General features: G+C 53.4%; 2 protein-coding genes across 6 annotated transcripts in view; both read right to left on the bottom strand.

The window, feature by feature from the left end:
• Nucleotides 1–11,966, bottom strand: part of WDR73 (WD repeat domain 73) — a 35,048-nt gene extending 23,082 nt beyond the window's left edge. For all 5 annotated transcript variants that reach the window (XR_009263789.1, XR_009263791.1, XR_009263790.1 and 2 more), the window contains exons 1-7: nucleotides 11,860–11,966; nucleotides 11,250–11,317; nucleotides 10,843–10,931; nucleotides 9,241–9,329; nucleotides 8,600–8,664; nucleotides 2,066–2,230; nucleotides 1,399–1,764 (exon numbers count right to left, since the gene is read on the bottom strand). Coding sequence is in view for 1 of the 5 variants with exons in the window: in XM_058736491.1 (XP_058592474.1) it covers nucleotides 1,399–1,764; nucleotides 2,066–2,230; nucleotides 8,600–8,664; nucleotides 9,241–9,329; nucleotides 10,843–10,931; nucleotides 11,250–11,317; nucleotides 11,860–11,900 (883 nt within the window). In the remaining 4 variants the exon portion in view is untranslated. The remainder of the gene's footprint in view (nucleotides 1–1,398; nucleotides 1,765–2,065; nucleotides 2,231–8,599; nucleotides 8,665–9,240; nucleotides 9,330–10,842; nucleotides 10,932–11,249; nucleotides 11,318–11,859) is intronic.
• A 1,084-nt stretch (nucleotides 11,967–13,050) lies between these two features.
• Nucleotides 13,051–16,014, bottom strand: NMB (neuromedin B). Its single transcript, XM_058736486.1, has 3 exons — nucleotides 15,797–16,014; nucleotides 15,011–15,183; nucleotides 13,051–13,323 (listed from the first exon to the last, which is right to left on the bottom strand). Exons 1-3 carry the CDS (start codon nucleotides 15,951–15,953, stop codon nucleotides 13,159–13,161), a joined length of 495 nt encoding a protein of 164 aa, XP_058592469.1. The 5' UTR covers nucleotides 15,954–16,014; the 3' UTR covers nucleotides 13,051–13,158.
• Nucleotides 16,015–16,989: the final 975 nt, after the last annotated feature.

Genomic DNA, 16,989 nt, shown 5'->3' with positions numbered 1-16,989 from the left:
ATAAAAAAACAAAACAAAACAAAAAAAAACGTTGAAGAGTCGCATGCTCTACTGACTGAATCAGCCAGGCACCCCTAAAGTAATTTTTTAAAGTTTGTTTGTTTGTTTATTTATTTATTTAGAACGTGAGTGTGTGGGAGGGGCAGAGAGAGAAGGGGAGAGAGAATCCCAAGCAGGTTCTACACGGTCAGTGCTGACTCCAATGTGGGGCTCGAACTCACGAACCATGAGATCTGACCTGAGCAGAAACCAAGAGCCGGCTGCTTAACCGACTGAGCCACCCAGGCGCCCCACCCCTAAAGTAATTTTATAGTTTGCTCTGTGGTACTAAAACAGGCTATAGGATGAAAAGTCAGATAACAAAGATGCTTAAGGCCAGGGGCGCCTGGCTGACTCGGTCGGTATGGCATCCAACTCTTTGATCTCAAGGTCATGACTCTGAGTCCCACACTGAGTGGAAATTACTTGAAAAAAAGAAAAGGTGCCTGAAGCCAACCGAAGGGCACATATCCTCTGTCCTCAATGTCGGCTCCACAGGGCATGTGATGGCGTATTTCTGTTGTTCATCTATTATGTGCCAGGTGTGAGGCCAATCCTAGACATGAATTCTTTTAATCCTCAGAACTGTATGAAACGGTACTCTTATTCTCTGGGGAACCAGGGAACTGAGGCCTCAGAGTCTTTTGAGTCTTGCCTCAAATTCCAGTCCTGCCACACGTGAACCCTCTCAGCAGATGGCCTCGCCTCCTGCTTGGTAGGCATATGGAAGGCTTTAGAGAGAAGCACCCTCCTGTCCCCCATGACTTAGCTCTACCCACACTCACTCCAGCCCACTGTCTACTTGCTACCAAAAAGCCAGTTCCTCCACCAAGCTCGGTTCTTTCCTTCTGCCCTTTCCGGATCCTGCCATTATCAACGATCTTTTCTTAATCTCTCGACTATTCTCTCAACCTCTCCCTTCAATGGATCCTTCCCACTGGCTTTTAGAGATGCTCCTTAACACCCTTATTCGGCTAGACACTGCCAGGCCAGACCCGGGAGCCTACGGACCCGGTGGCCTGCTATGATTCGAAAAGCAAGCAGGCTGGGAAGCACTTTGCCATACCCTCAGCTCTTCCTGGAGCCGTCCCGGGGCCACCCTGCTGCCTCATTCTCTGCAGGCCTCTCGGCCAACGTCGGCTCCGAGCTCCCGCCCAGGTAGGAAAGACCTGCTACCGATGTGGAGGTTTAGTAGCCAGAATGGGGAAGGGCCTGCCACAGAAGCACCTGGAAAGCTGACCTCAAACTTTCAGCTCCGGGCCATGTGTATTACGGGGCTGCGGGCTCCTTCCTGAGCACCACACAGTCCTCTGGAAGAGAGGGATCGAGTAACAGACACGAAAGGATGCCCGGCGGTACCTGAAATGGCCAGGCAGTCGTCCAGGCCCGGGGCCCAGGTCACTCGCAGCAGCTCTGGGGCGGGGCTCGGTGCGGACACGGGGCACTGCCCCGAGCTCACAGGGTGGCAGAGATCCCGGGGATCAAGGAGACAGAGCTGCCCGTCTGAGCCAAGGCTGGCAATGCTGGGCCCAGGGCCCCGGCGTCGGCCCCCAACTTCGGCACACCACCTCCTTGCAGCGGCCCCGGGGCCGGGGCCGGCATTCTCTGACGGCGCCCACTTCTGGCGGATGTCAACGAGCCCCAGCCGGCCCGAGGCACAGCAGAAGGCAAAGGTATCTGCGTCCAGGACCTGCAGGCTGCTCAGCTCCTCACTGTCACCGACCCCTGGAAGACACACGGCGACACAGAAAAGCTGCTGGAGTCACAGCAGTCCGGCCGGGTCCGAGCCCCTTCCTCCGGAAGCTTCCCTCTGGCCCCAGGCACCTCGCCACGCTCCGCCCAGCTGGGTCGGTGCCGGTCCCGGGCCTGCCTCCTCCAGCCCCGATGCGGGAGCCCCTCGAGGCCAGGGCCCGCCTCGCCTCCACCTGGTCTCCCCAGCACCTGGCACACGCGGCTGAACGCTCTTCTTCACACGGCTGAGGGGGGCCGCCAGGAGAGGCCGGCGAGGGCCGAGCTGCTGCGGTACCTGAGGAGTACGTGGTCTTCTGAGTTTCCAGATCCACAACCTTCAGACCGCGGAGCCTCGCCCCGTGCAGGACTCCGGGGGCCATCGAAGAGAAGATGGCCACCCTAGGCCAGAGACTCCCCTCCTCCTCCTGCACGGCAATGGTGCTGACAGCTTGAATGACATCTGGGGGGAAAGGAGGAGAGGCTGAAGCCCGGGACGGTGAGGAAGTCTCCAGACCTCACAAAGTGAGGGCCGGCCAGCAGTCTTCCCTCGTGCCTTGAGGAGGTCAAGGAAGAGAAAGGGAGCTGACAGGTGGCAAGGGAGGATGTGAGACACGAGCACTGTGTTCCGCTCCCATTTCTGAAACGGTCACAAGTGCTTTCGTCTCTTCCCAATTTGTCACACACGGTTCTGCAAAGGGGAGATAATGAACCATAGTAGCCACCTCAGAACCCCAAGAGCAGTTGGGGCTTTTTATAGTTTTGCAAAGAACAAATAAAGATAGAAGAAAGCAGAGAGCACCCCGATGATGTCATTTCACCTATTTTCATCATAGGTGAAAATAACGGTACAGAGGTCACGAACTAATAGTATTTCTTCAGACGCACGTTCCACGACCTCCAGCGATCTGCTGAAGCCCAACAAGTAATGGTTACAACACAGATGTCGTCTTCAGACCTAAATGGGGCGGGAAGGCCCACGACGTTGTGAACAGAAGAGTCGCCGGACCTCAAGTTGAAGGAAATTTCAGTTGTGTTTGTCTCAGCCTGCTTGGTTCTCACGGCCACCTGCTACGGTTGCTGCTTCTCTTAATGGCAGCCGTTTTGGACTCGGCTGAGAACAATGAGTTTGCTGCACACGCTACTTAATGGGGGACGCAGATTTCCCACTTTATGTTTTCTTGCCCCGAGACAGGCTCATTATTTGGTCTCCGCATTCTCTGAAGAAAACGGAGACCTATCTATTCTTTAAATTCCGCAGGCTAGGTGAAAGCCAGCCTGAGGAAGGAACGGGTAAGAAGGAACGCTGACGTGGCTTGTCAAGCGAGCACATGGCAGCGAGAGAGCATTTCCATCCCAGGGGTTCACGGCCGTGTCCGGCCGGGCTAGAATGCAGACATCCCTTGTGGGTTGCTCCTCAAGCCCACGGGCTCTGGGTGGCCTTGCCCCAGACTTGTTGAACGTAATCGCTCCTTCCACAGGAGCTGAGCAGGCTCGGAGCAGACACAACAGCTGAGCCTCAGGACCAGCGTTGGTCTCTGGGGACCACCGACGGGGCGGGGATTCAAACCGGCCCCAGGAGAGCCTGCCTGACTCTCCCGGGCCACGTGTGAGCCCCTCCTCTTCCCTTTCTACACCCTCTGAGGAGCCTGGAACAGATTCCCCAGGACCTGCTGCTCAGACGTGATCCGTCCTCTGATGGGGGAGAGGAGGCGGCCACGGGAGAGCCGTCAGAGACCTATTTCAAAGATGGGGTGGGAAACAAGGCTTCGGAGCCTCCTGACCGGAGAATCACTTTATAGTTATTCAGAAAGAAGTGCAGGCCTCCTCCTCCTCCTCTCTCTAGCCAGTGGTAAAATGCTCTCCTCCAGGGAATCCACACCACATTTAGCAAGCCAGCCCCAAACAGAAGAGAAATGACTAGAAAATCAAAGCAAAAGACACAGTGAGGCACCTCCAAGAACTTGGCAATAAACGAAGGTTGTGGCTGAGGATTAACCCAACACAGAGTAGGTCAGAGCAGAGGTAGGCACACTCCTAAGGAGTCAGAATGGCGCCCTCACCTGCAACACTGAGCAAATGGATGAACGGTGATCTAAAGGACGGTGGTGTCCCTGAGAGGGGGCTGTCCAGCCATGGGAACAAAGAAAACACTGGGGTCTGTCCAGGGCAGGAGGGGCCACGCCAGACTGAATACTGAACTTCAGAGTGGATACAGCAGGTGAAATTCAGCTGAGACCTTTCGAAATGTATTCATCCAGCTCAATGGTTTCCCCAGCCCTAGTGAAAGAAGAGGCCTCGGGCGCTCACCAGGGGCACGGACGGCAGTGAGGCCTGGCCAGCGGAGCCTTCTCAAGTTTTATACTTTCTGCCTAAGACAACTTGCAAAAACACAATCTGGAAACTTCTCAGCTGATTCCTCTTGTTACGGTTTCATTTAGCACGCAGTCTTTGATTACATTCCATCTTCTATAGGCAAAGAATAAGGACCTGGAATATTCCACGTTTAGGGATACTCATGGCAGTCTTTTGAGTCTGCTGAGTACGTCTGCCTCTATAAACAGATTAGTTTAGGACGTGGTAACAATATCAAGTTTTTGAGACAACAAAGCTGTGGGTCAAAACCTGGACCTTGGAACATTCACCTAGGTAATGCTACGCTTTTGGGCTTCTAGGCAAACAGCTGGCCAATCTTCCCTAGGCTCTGGAATATTCTGCTCTAATATCTAGGGGAAGGTAAGTCTTGATCTGATGTCCCATTCCCACATGAATGTCAAAGCAACCCCCTTCGGCCAGTAGCTCTCCTGGGCCTGGGGCTTTAGGTCCTATTTGGCACCTGGTACCAAACAGGCGCCTCCACACGGTGAGACTCCTCTCCCACTCATCTCTAAACAACTGCCACCCCACATGGCCTATTTTTAGGCAAAGATAAAGAAACAACTACAAGTTCCTGGCATAATTATGGACAGACAGAAAGATCAGTGGAACAGAACTGAGAGTCCAGAAATAAATCCTCGTATTTATGGTTAGGCAACTTTCAACAAAGGCATCAAGACAAATCAGCGGAGAAAGGTGAGGCTTTTTGACAAACAGGGAAGAGACAACTGGATATTTCCACGCAAAAAGATGAACTTCGACTGTTACTTCAAGCCATACACAAAAGGGAACACGAAAGAGATCACAGGCTTAAATGCTGGTGCTAAAACAAACTCTGGGAGAAAAATAAAACAAAGCAGAGGGGACAATCTGTGGGTTAGGTAAAGATTTCCTAAATCGGACCCTAAGAGTACAGTCCTTAAGAGAAAACACTGACAAACTGGACCTCATTAAAATGGAGACCTCTTATGCTTCAAAACACTCTTAAGAACGTGAAAAAACAAGCTATAGACTGGGCGAAAATATTAGCAAAACACGTACCGGGCGAATAATTTGTATGTGGGATGTACAGAGGACTCTTACAACTCAATGAAGACAAAAAAGTAAATCAAAAACTGGGCAAAATATGTGACCAAATATGAGCACCAAGAAAAGAAGAAGCATCTCTGTTTTTGCTTTGCTGTTGTATCCCCAGCTGGACACATCCAAAGAGCACAAAGAGGAACTGTTGACTGAATGAGGAGATGTTCGCTACTGCTACAAATAATAGTAACAGTAATTATCATAACTGTTCCCCTTTAAAAAGTTTATTTAGGGGCGCCTGGGTGGCTCGTCAGTTAAGCGTTCGACTTCGGCTCAGGTCATGATCTCACAGTCTGTGGGTTCGAGCCCCGCATCGGGCTCTGTGCTGACAGCTCAGAGCCTGGAGCCTGCTTCCGATTCTGTGTCTCCCTCTCTCTCTGGCCCTCCCCTGCTCATGTTCTGTCTCTCTCTGTCGCAAAAATAAATAAAAACATTAAAAAAAAATTAAAAAAAAAATAAAAAGTTTATTTATTTATTCTGAGAGTGAGAGATGTGATAGGGGCAGAGAGAGAGAGAGGGAGACAGAGAATCCCAAGCAGGCTCTGTGCTGCCAGCACAGAGCTTGACATGGGGCTCAAACTCATAAACCGTGAGATCATGACTTGAGCTGAAACCAAGAGTTGGACGCTTAACCGACTGAGCCACCCAGGTGCCCCTTTCTTTCTTTCTTTTTTTCAAAGTGATCTCTATGCTCAACGTGGGGCTCAAACTCATCACCCCAAGATCAAGAGTCACAAACTCCACAAACTGAGGCAGCTGGTACCCCCGTAAATGTTCCCTTTCATTGACAAATCTGCCTCCAGGAACCAGCTCAAAGCAAAATGGAGGCAAGGACCACATTGCTGCTCAGTAAGTACCCTACCACTTTTTTTCAGAGCCCGTACACCTGTACTGAGATCAATTATTATCATCTAACTATACTTAGACCCTGACATGGTTCTGAGCAGACCCTGAAGTTAGACTAGACCCATGACCAGGCCGTGTTACTATCTTCGTAACTTTCAACAAGTTAGCTTCTCTGGGACAGACTCTGTTCTCAGACTTCTGAGAATATAATGATATCATGCATGGAAAGTACTTGGTACAGTGCCTGGAGTATAATACACTTATTAATATTACTGTCACCTTGTACAGATTATTGGTTAATTTGAGCAAGTATCTATTAAACGTACAGTGAAACCAGAACATCAAAGGGCCTGGGACAGCATGCCATCTCAGCCTGCTGAGGGTGGGGAAAAAAAACAACAAAACTGTCTCATGAAGATCTGAATAGGCATTTCACCAAAGAAGATATATGAATGGCTGATAAGCCCATGAAAAGATGCTCAATATTATTAGTCATTAAAAAGATGTAAATGAAAGCCACAAGCAGAAACAATTTCACGCTCAATAGGATGGCTTTAACAAAAAAGACAAAAACAAATGTTAATGAGGACATGGAAAAATAGAAACCCTCACACACTGTTGGGGGGAATGTAAACAAAGAAGCCATTGTGGAAAACACTTTGGAAGTTTCTTTAAAAAATCAAACATAAATTTACCACCTGACCCAGCAATTCCACTCCTGTCTATCCAAGGGAAATGAAAACTTATGTCCACACGGAGACCCGTAGATGAATGTTCTTGGCGGCATTCTTCATAATAGCCAAAAATCAGATCCATCAACTGGTGAAGGCTGGCCCAGTAGAATAGATCCACGCAGTGGAATACTAGTCGGCCACAAAAAGGAACCACTGATTCACAATGTATCACTGCCGTTCGTCCTGACAGTGTCTGGGGCACCAGGTGCCATACCAGGTGTGACACGGAAGACCTCAAGGCACTGTGCGAAGCGAAAGAGGCCACATACAACAGACTGCATACTGTACGATTCCACAGACAGGACATGTTCAGAAAAGGCGAACCAACTATAGAGACAGGAAGCAGGTTAGTGGTTGCCTGGGGCAGGTGTGGGCATGGGGATTAGCAGTAAACGGCACAAGAGATGTTACTGGGGTTATGAAAATGTCCTGAAACTGATTTATAGTGACGGCTGCAGAACTCTTAAATGTACTACAAATCACAGAACCGTCCACTTACAATGTGTGAATTTCAATAAAATTGTAAAAAAATCATCATACGTACAAGGAAACGATACAAACTGGCAGCTACAACATTAGACAAGTGACAAGTGACAAAGAGGGAAAAGCCCTCTGAGTCAGCGACTTCGAAAAGCAAATGAGCACAAGAGCGGCCGTTCTGTACCAGTGAAACTTGGGGAGAAGCCAACAGCTGCCAGCCAGTTTCTGGGAAGCGACTAAGCGAGGCGGCGTGGGGACCGGGGACAGAGGGTCACACAAGCAAAGGGCCGGTTCCAACAGTGGTCCTGAGCCCCCGAGGCACGTCTCCATTCTGGCCGACGGTGGGAGGATGGAAGGGGCTGGATCAGGGCTGCAAGCTCTTGGCGCCTCCCGGATGGGAACCCGCAAACCCACTGCCGGAAGGAGCCCTATTCCGCGTGAGGGAACGGGATCAGCACTTCCAGCTCCTTTTCCTGTTCCCGCCAGGGAGCAGAGTGACCTAAGAGGGAGACTGGTCAGCCCCGCCTCGCCTCCTGCTCGCTCCTTAAGTTTCCATGGCCACGAAGAAAGGGGACCTCTTTGCCCCCGCCGCCACCCCCTGCAAGAGGCGAGCTCACCTGAGCGGCCCCAGCTCTGCCCTCGCAGCCGCCCCTGCTGTGGGGAGAGGCGCCGCTTCACTAGGTGCTCTGCTCACGACTGGGTGGGCAAACTCAGTTCCTGGAGCAAGCTACAGGAAGCTCCATTTGGGAGCTGTAAGCCGGACTCTGGTAGCTAATGCATCTTTGCCCATGACCAAGTAGATACTGCATTTTCATTCCCGCCTGGCTCCGAGAATGCTTTTTTTCTTTTTTAGCGTTTATTTATTTATTTATTTATTTATTTTTTAAATTTTTTAAACGTTTATTTATTTTTGAGACAGAGACAGAGCATGAATGGGGGAGGGTCAGAGAGAGGGAGACACAGAATCTGAAACAGGCTCCAGGCTCTGAGCTGTCAGCACAGAGCCCGACACGGGGCTTGAACTCACTGACCGTGAGATCATGACCTGAGCCGAAGTCGGCTGCTTAACCGACTGAGCCACCCAGGCGCCCTGCGTTTATTTATTTTTGATAGAACGCAAGCGGGGCAGGGGCAGAGAGAGGCAGATGGAGGACCTGAGGCGCGCTGTCAGGACAGAGCCTGACGCGGGGCTCAACCGACTGAACCGCCCAGGCTCCCCTGAGGCTCCTCTTAACTGGCTTACATTGGGGGCAGGGGTGTAGGAGTATCAGGCTTTCTTACAGCCCAGCCCCCACCACGTCAAATTCACTCACCACTGTCCTCTGTCACCTGCCACACATGCAGGTGACAACCTGGAAGACCACTGGTTACCAGCAACCTATTCAAACCAGATAGGAAGTATCAGTCCAGACGGTGGGGCGCAACCCCGCCTACCTCCCTACCCCCCACACGCACCCTCAGCTTGGGATCCCTACATTCCCCACACCGGGAGAGCTTCCTGCAGGAAGGGGTCATCAAGACCAGTCACCCCCATGTAACAGATGAGGGACAGCCCCAGAACTCACGGGAGTCACGGGACTGAGCCCAGGCTTCTATGTGGCCTGGTGGGTCCTCACAGGACACCAGCACGGAGCCGGGACACGCAGCCCTGACCCAGAGACTCTCCGCCCCCGCCGACTGGGGCTATTAGTCCCCGCTACCCAGCACCAGCTCTTTGACAAACTGCACTCCCTGGAACAGCTCTGGTGCTCTGTGGGGAACATTCGTCCCCAGGTCTGCGAGGGACATGAAGCTACCGGAACGATGGTTTTTTAATATTGTGAATCCGGATGTGTGGGCGCGCCTGTGTGCTGAGAGGGTAGGGGCAGAGGTGGCGATCAAGAGGCAGGACGCCCCGGACGTTTCTAGCCGCTCCACCCCAAATGGAAGGGCTGGGTCACGGAGCTGACCATACCTGGTGTCCAGCACGTGCTTCAGATCAAAGACAGACGTGTCTGAAAATCCTCCGTGGCGTACCTTGAAATCTCTTTCTGGGAATAAGCCCTGAAATGCAAAGGGGTGGCTGGTCAGAGAGCCTGTTTTCCCAAGGAACGTTTCAGATGAACTCTGGGGGTGGGGGGTGGGGTGGGGTGGGGACAGAGAGAGAGAGAGAAAGAGAAAGAGAGATAAAGAGAGAGAGAATCCCAAGCAGGCTCTGTGCTGGCAGTCCAACTCAGGGCTCAAACCCACAAACCGTGAGATCGTGACCTGAGCCAGTGGGGCACCTTAGCCACCAGAGCCACCCAGGCGCCCCGGTTCTTCTAACGCTAAAAATGCAACAGCCACCAATTGTCCAGTGTTCGCTGTGTCAGGCACTGTGTTTAGTGCTTTTTCTACATTATCACATTGAATTCTTACAACCACCCCGTCACGTAGGTTCTCACAGTCACTCCGATTCGAAAGTGACAACACTTGGGCACAGGGCACTTGAGCAACTTTTCTAAGGTCACACAGGGATTACGCCGTGAATCTGCACCCAAGTCTGTCTGACCAAAGTTCATGCTCTCGGCCACCAGACGCCACCATCCCCACTATCTCCACGTGAGCAACCTCAAGAAGAGGGAAGGGAGGTGGCCACGAGCAAAAGAAGCCAGGGGTGAGGCAGGAGGTAAATAAGGCCTCTCATCAAGGCTCAGGATGGGTGAGCGAGCTCCCAGCTCAAGCTTGAGTGGCGGGGATCGGGGGGCGGGGGGGCATCAAGAGCACTAGGCAGGAAGCTTCCCCCCAGGGAAACAAAGGTCAGGCTGCCCTATGAGATGGGTCTGAGTGATTCCGCAGCAACCCCGGGCAGCTACCACCTCTTTTCTTCTTCACATGTTCTCTTCTCTTTGCTTCTGAAACACTGACCTTTTCTGACACCCCTCCTACTTCGAAGACTATTATTCCTTCTGAGTAGGTGTTGTGGGTTCATCTTCCTCTAACCGTTCCTTACATGTATTCCCTGAAGTTTTATCTTTGGACACCTTCTGCTTTTATTCCTGAGACACTACAGTCACCCTAGGTGATCTCAACCATTCTAAGGGCTTCCACCACCCTCTATACCCTAATGGCTCTCTAGATCTATTTAAAAAAAAAAAAAAAAGAAAATTTTTTTTCATGTTTATTTTTGAATGTGTGAGCAGGGGAGGGGCAGGGAGAGTGGGAGACAGAATTGGAAGCAGGCTCCAATTGGAAGCTGTCAGTGCAAAGCCCGATGTGGGGCCCAAACCCACAAACTGTGAGATCATGACCCGAGCCGAAGTCACACTGCCAACTGACTGAGCCACCCAGGTGCCCCTGGATCTCTTTTTGATGACGTTAAACTGCCCTCTTCCTCTGGGAGCCCCCGTAAATTTCAGACATTCTGTAGCACTCCTCTCTGTGGGTACTTGCCTCCCTCTATTAGACTAGAAGGGGAGGACCAGTGTTTGTCCCTCTCTCTTTCTGGTGTCCAGGGCAATACCTACTAGACAACAGGAACTCCCTAAAGGTTCAACAAAAGGAGACACACATGCTCAGCATTTATATTTCTAGTTACCTGGTTTTCTTTTACAGAAAGTCTGAGAGGTAGTAACAGATGAAGAATCTCATTTTTTTTCAGGCTTTCATAGCCAGCAACACAGACTCCTGGAAAAAGAAGAAGGAGCTGTGACAAACTGCTAGGAAGATTCTGGACCATGGCTGGGGTCTAGAAATTCCGGCAAATCCCCCAAAGCAAAGACAAATTCCTCTGCCATTGGTATGCAGCCTTGTACTGGGGAATGGAAGAGACTTAGACCTTAATAAGAGGAATATAAGCGCTGACGGAGTGTGAACATTGCTACGAGACCAAGAAGAGGCCTCAGATTCCCAGAAGTGTGGGTTGGGTCCCTCTGGGCTGAGCTTCAGAGTCCCAGCCTGAGAAGGAAGATTCCATCTCCTTCAGGGCCAGGTAGGGCACATCACCTTTGTCATCAATCCATTCAAGGACTCGTGTGGCTTCGGAAAGGTCGAATGCATGGAAATCTTGGTACCTGCATGATAAAGACACAATGTCACATGGTGCGCACCACTCTACAGCTGTTCAAGAACTCAGAGGGCGTTGTGATCCGGTGGGTAAGGGACCCAGGCTCTGGAGCGAGGCAGACCTGGGAGCAGGTCTTGTTGCACATTTTAACCCCCGTGTGACTGGGCCCAGGCCAGTCACAATATCCCTGAGCCTCGGTCCTCATCTATAAAATGGGATTCCCAGAGTACCCAGACTTCCTTCCCAAGGTTGATGTGAGGAAGCAGAGAGACAGATCATCTGTTCAGAGATCCACTCCGGCTGGCGCAAAATAATTGGTGGCTCGTGTGATCAATTCTCCTCCGCAAGCACTGCGCTTCCTAGTACCCCACACAACGGCGCACATAGGCGGGTGCCGCTTCCGAGACGCGGGAGCCGACTTCCAGGCGGAGTCCTCGGTGTCGGCCCCCCGCGCCCACCCCAGGGTTCCTCACGCGCTCCAGCCCGCACCCGTCCCGCGCGCCGCCAGCGGCAGGCCCGGGTCCCACGTCCCAGGCCCACAGGATTTACAAGCGCAAGGATTCCACCAGCCAGTCCTCCGCTGACTCCATGGCAACGCCGCTTCCGCTACCCCACTTCCGCCTCTGAGAACCTTCCTGGCGCGAACCTCTCGCGAGAAGTGGGCGCGGCCGGCTCGGGCTGGGGGCGTGGCTCACGCCAGCGGGGCGGGGCCGAGAGGTGTCCGACCGCCGGCACCAGCGCGCGGTGCCCTTGACCGGCTGGGTCCGGGGTTCTCCCGGCAAAAGCTCCGGGGAAAATGACGTAAAATCCGGGGTTCCCAGGATGTCAGTTCCGGGCGTGGCCTCAGGGACCTAATACCCGCCCGTTTTACGACAGGATATTTGTAGAGCAAAGGGTCAAGGCCAGAGAAAATACAGGATGCCCGGTTAAATTCGAATTTTAGATAAACAAGTTTTTTTTTCTTATAAGTATGTCCATGCAGTCTTTAGGACATCTCATACGAAAAAACTATTATTATTATTTTTTTTTTTTTTTAACGTTTATTTATTTTTGAGACAGAGAGAGACAGAGCATGAACAGGGGAGGGTCAGAGAGAGGGACACAGAATCTGAAACAGGCTCCAGGCTCTGAGCTGTCAGCACAGAGCCCCACGAGGGGCTCGAACTCACCGACCGCGAGATCATGACCTGAGCCGAAGTCGGCCGCTTAACAGACTGAGCCACCCAGGCGCCCCAAAACTATTGATTATTTAAATGAAATCAGAATTTAACTGGGTGTCCTCTTTTTATTTGGCTGGCAACTCTACCCAAGGCCAGAGAAGAGAGTAAGCAGACAGTGAGGGCTGGATCCTAGCTCGGCTCACTCTCTTGCATGCTCTGAGCACTCCCCTCGAAGCTTGGCGTGGGAATGAAATGAAATGCGGTAAGCAAAACCCCATCCTGCAGTGTAGGCAGCTCCCTTTTACAGGAGAGGAAACATGAGACTTGCCTGTGCCAGCAGGTGGCAGAGGTGAGTAAGAACCCAGCGCCTGGCACAGAACCGGGCATCTATGACAGGCCCTGAGTACCTGCTTGCTGAATGAGCGACTGACTGAGGAGTCCTCAGGAGGCTGGTGTCGTGAAGTTTTCTTGGCTTTTTGGAGCCAGCTCCATCTTACTGAGCATCCTGTCCTCCAGTCTTCCGGCCCCCCTTTCCCTCCCATGCCCTCAAACATGGCTGGAAGGAGAGGATCAGATATGCTTCATCAAGAGCTGGGTTTTATTCACAACTTCAACAGGGAAGCAAGAAATACAGCAGGGACATAATTTGTGTCTGCACTGGCAATATTCCTGGCGACACAACCAGAAATCACACTAATGGAGTCACAGAGATTTGAGGCCAGGTTTTACGTCCAGATGGGGCCGCTGCCAGGGTCCCGTTCAGTAACTCCCCTGGGAGGGCACGGTCCAAGCCACGTCGTCGTATCTTCCTCATTAATGGTGTCACTTCTGCACCACTTGCACCAGCAGCCTCCTGTACTGAAGGGGAACACACAGAAGAACTGACCTGGGTGGAGGGGGGAAATGACAGGGGCATCCTGCCATTCCTAAGTGCTAGGCGTCCACAGAGGCAGGCAGGGGCAGGCTCTTAGCCTAGGCAACCTCTTAGCACCTTTCTCCCAGAAGAAGAGGTGGGAGGGGTCGGGTGGTGGTTTTCCCACGGTGACCGCCCAACCTCAGAGTGATCGTGACAGTCAAGGAGATCACAGAAGTGAAGGCCATGTGCGTGCCTGGCCCTGGGCCGGTGTCAACGTCTTCCCTCCCCCGCCCTCAGCTCTGCCCCAGACCTCACTTCTGAAGCCCCATCCTCTAGCGCTAGGTACTGCTTCCTCTGAGACTTGCTAGTTGGTCTGCATGCTTTAGGCCTTCAAGACCACCAGCCCCAGCCAGAGGTGACATCATCTCCGTTCAGACTCAGCCCGCCCAAGCTCCTGGCCCTTACATCTGAGGTCCCCAGGGGCTGGCAATTCTGTGCATGAGGAGGACCAGGCATGCTGACTGGGGCTGGAGTTAGACCTTCTCTAGGGAATGCCCCCTCCCTTCCTTCAAAAAGTGTGCACTATATGCTGGGCACAGTGGAGGTATGAAGGGGAGTCTGTAACAGGTGCTGCTGATAGCTCCTGTTTACGAAGTGCTTTCTATGTGCCAGGCGTCATGCTGAGCATGTGACACAAACGGTCTTGTTTAATGTGAGATGGGCGCTATCAATCCCATTTTATAAATGAGGAAGATGAGGCTTAGAGGGGTTAAGTGACATTTTTAAGGTCACACAGCTACTAGTTAGGTTAGGAGCCTAGCACGCTGTCCCCAGAACCCACATTCTACCACATTACACTGCCTTCTGCCCACAGTAACAAAGTACCGGGAAGGTTGTGTGGGGTGGGGGCCGCCTCAGGAGCAGGGAATGAAGAGCTGCCCTTCTACCAGGCCAGAGACCAAAGCTGGCTTGGCTCTACTTTGGGGCCTTGGATCTCACAGGTCAGTGGTTTATGACCAAAGGTAATCTGGCTCCCTCCCCCGACCCCCTCACAAGAAGGCCTCTGGCAATGTCTGGAGGCATGTTTTTCTGTTGTCACAACTGGGCAGGGGGAGGATGCTCTAGTGGATAGAGACAAGGGATCCTACAAACTTCCTACAATGCACAGGACAGCCCCCACAACAAAGAATTATGCAGCCCAGGATGTCAAGAGTCCTGAGGTTGAGAAAGCCTGCACTGAGGGTCACTGAGGCAGACGAGTGACTGGGAAGAGCACTGGTCAAGGCGAACAAGGTCTGGACTCCGTCTTGGATGCTGACTCTCCTCCTCTCTGGGCCTCAGGGTCCCAACTGTAGCGGTAAGTATCCCCGAGGCACGGCAAACGTGGACAGCTGGGGTGGGGCAGGCCTGGGGGTGGGGGGCACGTCCTGCTGCAAGAGGCTGGCTAATCCTAGGCTGTGACTTTACACTGAGGACTCGGTGAGGGGGAACTTCTTCCCTACTGGGAAGGTCAGCTTCCTTTCTTCAAAGTCTTCTCCCTTTGAACTCTGGATCATGGGGAGAGCCTGGAATCCCTGGCTTTCTGGGGCCCATCATACCTTGGGGAGAAGTCACACCCTAAGCCCCGTGCTGGAACCAGGAGCAGCTGGGTCTCTCCTCGTCCTGAGGTGGGAGCCTGGCTCACCTGGGGGTGAGGTGCTGGGCTGCTAAGGCTCATGCCCAGAACTTTCTTTAGCAGGAGGATCCTGGGCAGATCGTGACTCAGCTGCCGTCTCTGGTCCCTCAGGGAGATGTGGGGAGCTGTTCCCGAGAGGAATGGGCTGGGGGTTTCCAGACTCTTCTTGCCCATGAAGTGACCTAGAAAGGAGGTGCCAAGGCACAAGGAAGGTGGGGAGAGAGGATCCCATCTCAGGGGGAAAGTTCCCCATCTCTCCCAACTTGCAGTTCTCATGGCAGGAGGATCCACGGGCAACCTTCCTCCTCCCTCTCCTCCTCCTCACCAAGGAGCCACAAACACCCCGGGTTGGTAGCAAAGCCCACCTCCGCTTTTCCTGAACAGGAGAGAATGGCACAGCTGGAAGGAGGGAAACTCTGCCAGCTGTGCTGCCTGCTTTCCAGGGGCCGGGCGAGGACAAGGAGGAAAGCGGAGAAGGAAGAAGTGTCTGCCAGGTGCAGGGGCAGAGAAGACACACCAGAGGACAGAAGAGGATTCAGTAGACTCTTGCCTAAGGCCAGGGGCACCGGCTGGCAGGCAGATCTAGGATCCAGCCCCAGTTCTGCTTTAACTGGTTGAGCGATCTCAGCCAAGTCACTGAACTGTCTGGGTCTCAAGTTTTCCATCTATTAAATTAGACGGGTTCCAGGGTCCTCATCCGCGCAGACACCAGAGTCCGTGGCTGAGGAACGGCCTGAGAAGGGAAATGGGATCAGAGCACGGAAAAGGGCGCTTGCGCGGGTCCCGAAGACTTACCGGTGGCCCAGAGGTTGCCCCGCGGGTGCACTCGGATCTTGCTGGCCCTGCTGCGGGGCTCCGGAGAATCCCAGCTGAGCGGCGCGGCGCCCGCAGCGAGCAGAGCGAAGAGCAGGAGGCCGCCTAGCAGCCGAGCGCCCCCCGCCCGCAGGGTCATGGCTGAGCCCTCGCCGAGCCTCCGCCCCGGCGCGCTTCGCAGCCGCTACGGCCGGGGCGCCAGCCTTCCCTCCTTTTAAACCCGCGCTCCTGGGGGGGCGGAGCCTGCTCCGAGGAACCCGCCCCCGGCGCGCTCGCGGCCGCCCCGCCCCCGCAAGATGCGAGGCGCCGCGCCCAGTCGCTTGGGCCACCGCCTGGGTACCGCGTCCGCAGGGCGGGCGCCCAAGCCCACTCACTATCTTCAGGCAGAGGACCCCCCACTACGGGGCGGGGGGGCGGGGCGAAGCCCGTTCCCCTGGCCGCCCCCTCGCCGCTCCCACTGGTTTTCGGGCCACGAGGGGTTACTTCTTGGGAGTCTCTCATTTATAAGGGTAGAAGTGGGGGCGAGGACACTGGCGCTGCAGTGCCCAGCAAAGTCCCGGGCACCGGGCGAGCCATAATATGCCTGCCAGCCCTTCCCTCTTCGGGAATACGACCCGTGTTCACCCTACTCTCGGCCCTCTCACCGCCAGCTCTCACCAGAGGTGATGTCGAAACCACAGCAGGTGCTGGGGTGGGCAATGCAGAGCAAGGGATGGGGGGATAGCGAACACCCCTCACCCCAGGAACGGACGCTCTACTTGGGGGGCGACCAGCCTTCACTTCGGCCGAAAGCGGATCTCTGGGTCAGGGAAGTAGAAAGAGCACCAGACCAAGAGTTCATATACCAAACCGTGTGACCTCGTTGAAGCTCACTTTCTTCGGCTGTAAAACAGTAATAACCACGCTGCCCCGTTTTTAATAATTTTACATTTCTTAGCACAGTCACGTTGTGGCAGGAAGCAGCAGTCCTGCAGACGGCCCTCTCACAGCCAGCACTCTCCTCCTCCCAAGTCCACACCTGTCTTGGAAAGAACTTTTGGGTCAGTGGCATCACTTAATGAGTAAGACACTGTGCTCCAGAATAATACTTTTATTTGTGCTTAAAGGTTCACTAAACACCAATGTTCGGGAGCATGAAGGTAGGCACAGTAGGGAGACAGAGGGTAATTCCCAGC

The sequence above is a fragment of the Neofelis nebulosa genome, chromosome 7 (assembly GCF_028018385.1).
Source record: "Neofelis nebulosa isolate mNeoNeb1 chromosome 7, mNeoNeb1.pri, whole genome shotgun sequence".
Taxonomy (NCBI): domain Eukaryota; kingdom Metazoa; phylum Chordata; class Mammalia; order Carnivora; family Felidae; genus Neofelis; species Neofelis nebulosa.
The sequence above is the reverse complement of the archived record's forward strand: the minus strand, read 5'-3'. Positions and strand labels throughout refer to the sequence as shown.

Coding starts and splice junctions, on each gene's coding strand:
- NMB (XM_058736486.1), bottom strand. CDS start 15,953: ATGACCCTGCGGGCGGGGGGCGCTCGGCTGCTAGGCGGCCTCCTGCTC. Junction 15,184..15,796: donor GGGCAACCTCTGGGCCACCG/GTAAGTCTTCGG, acceptor CCTCCTTTCTAG/GTCACTTCATGGGCAAGAAG. Junction 13,324..15,010: donor GCCCAGCACCTCACCCCCAG/GTGAGCCAGGCT, acceptor CCTTCAGTACAG/GAGGCTGCTGGTGCAAGTGG.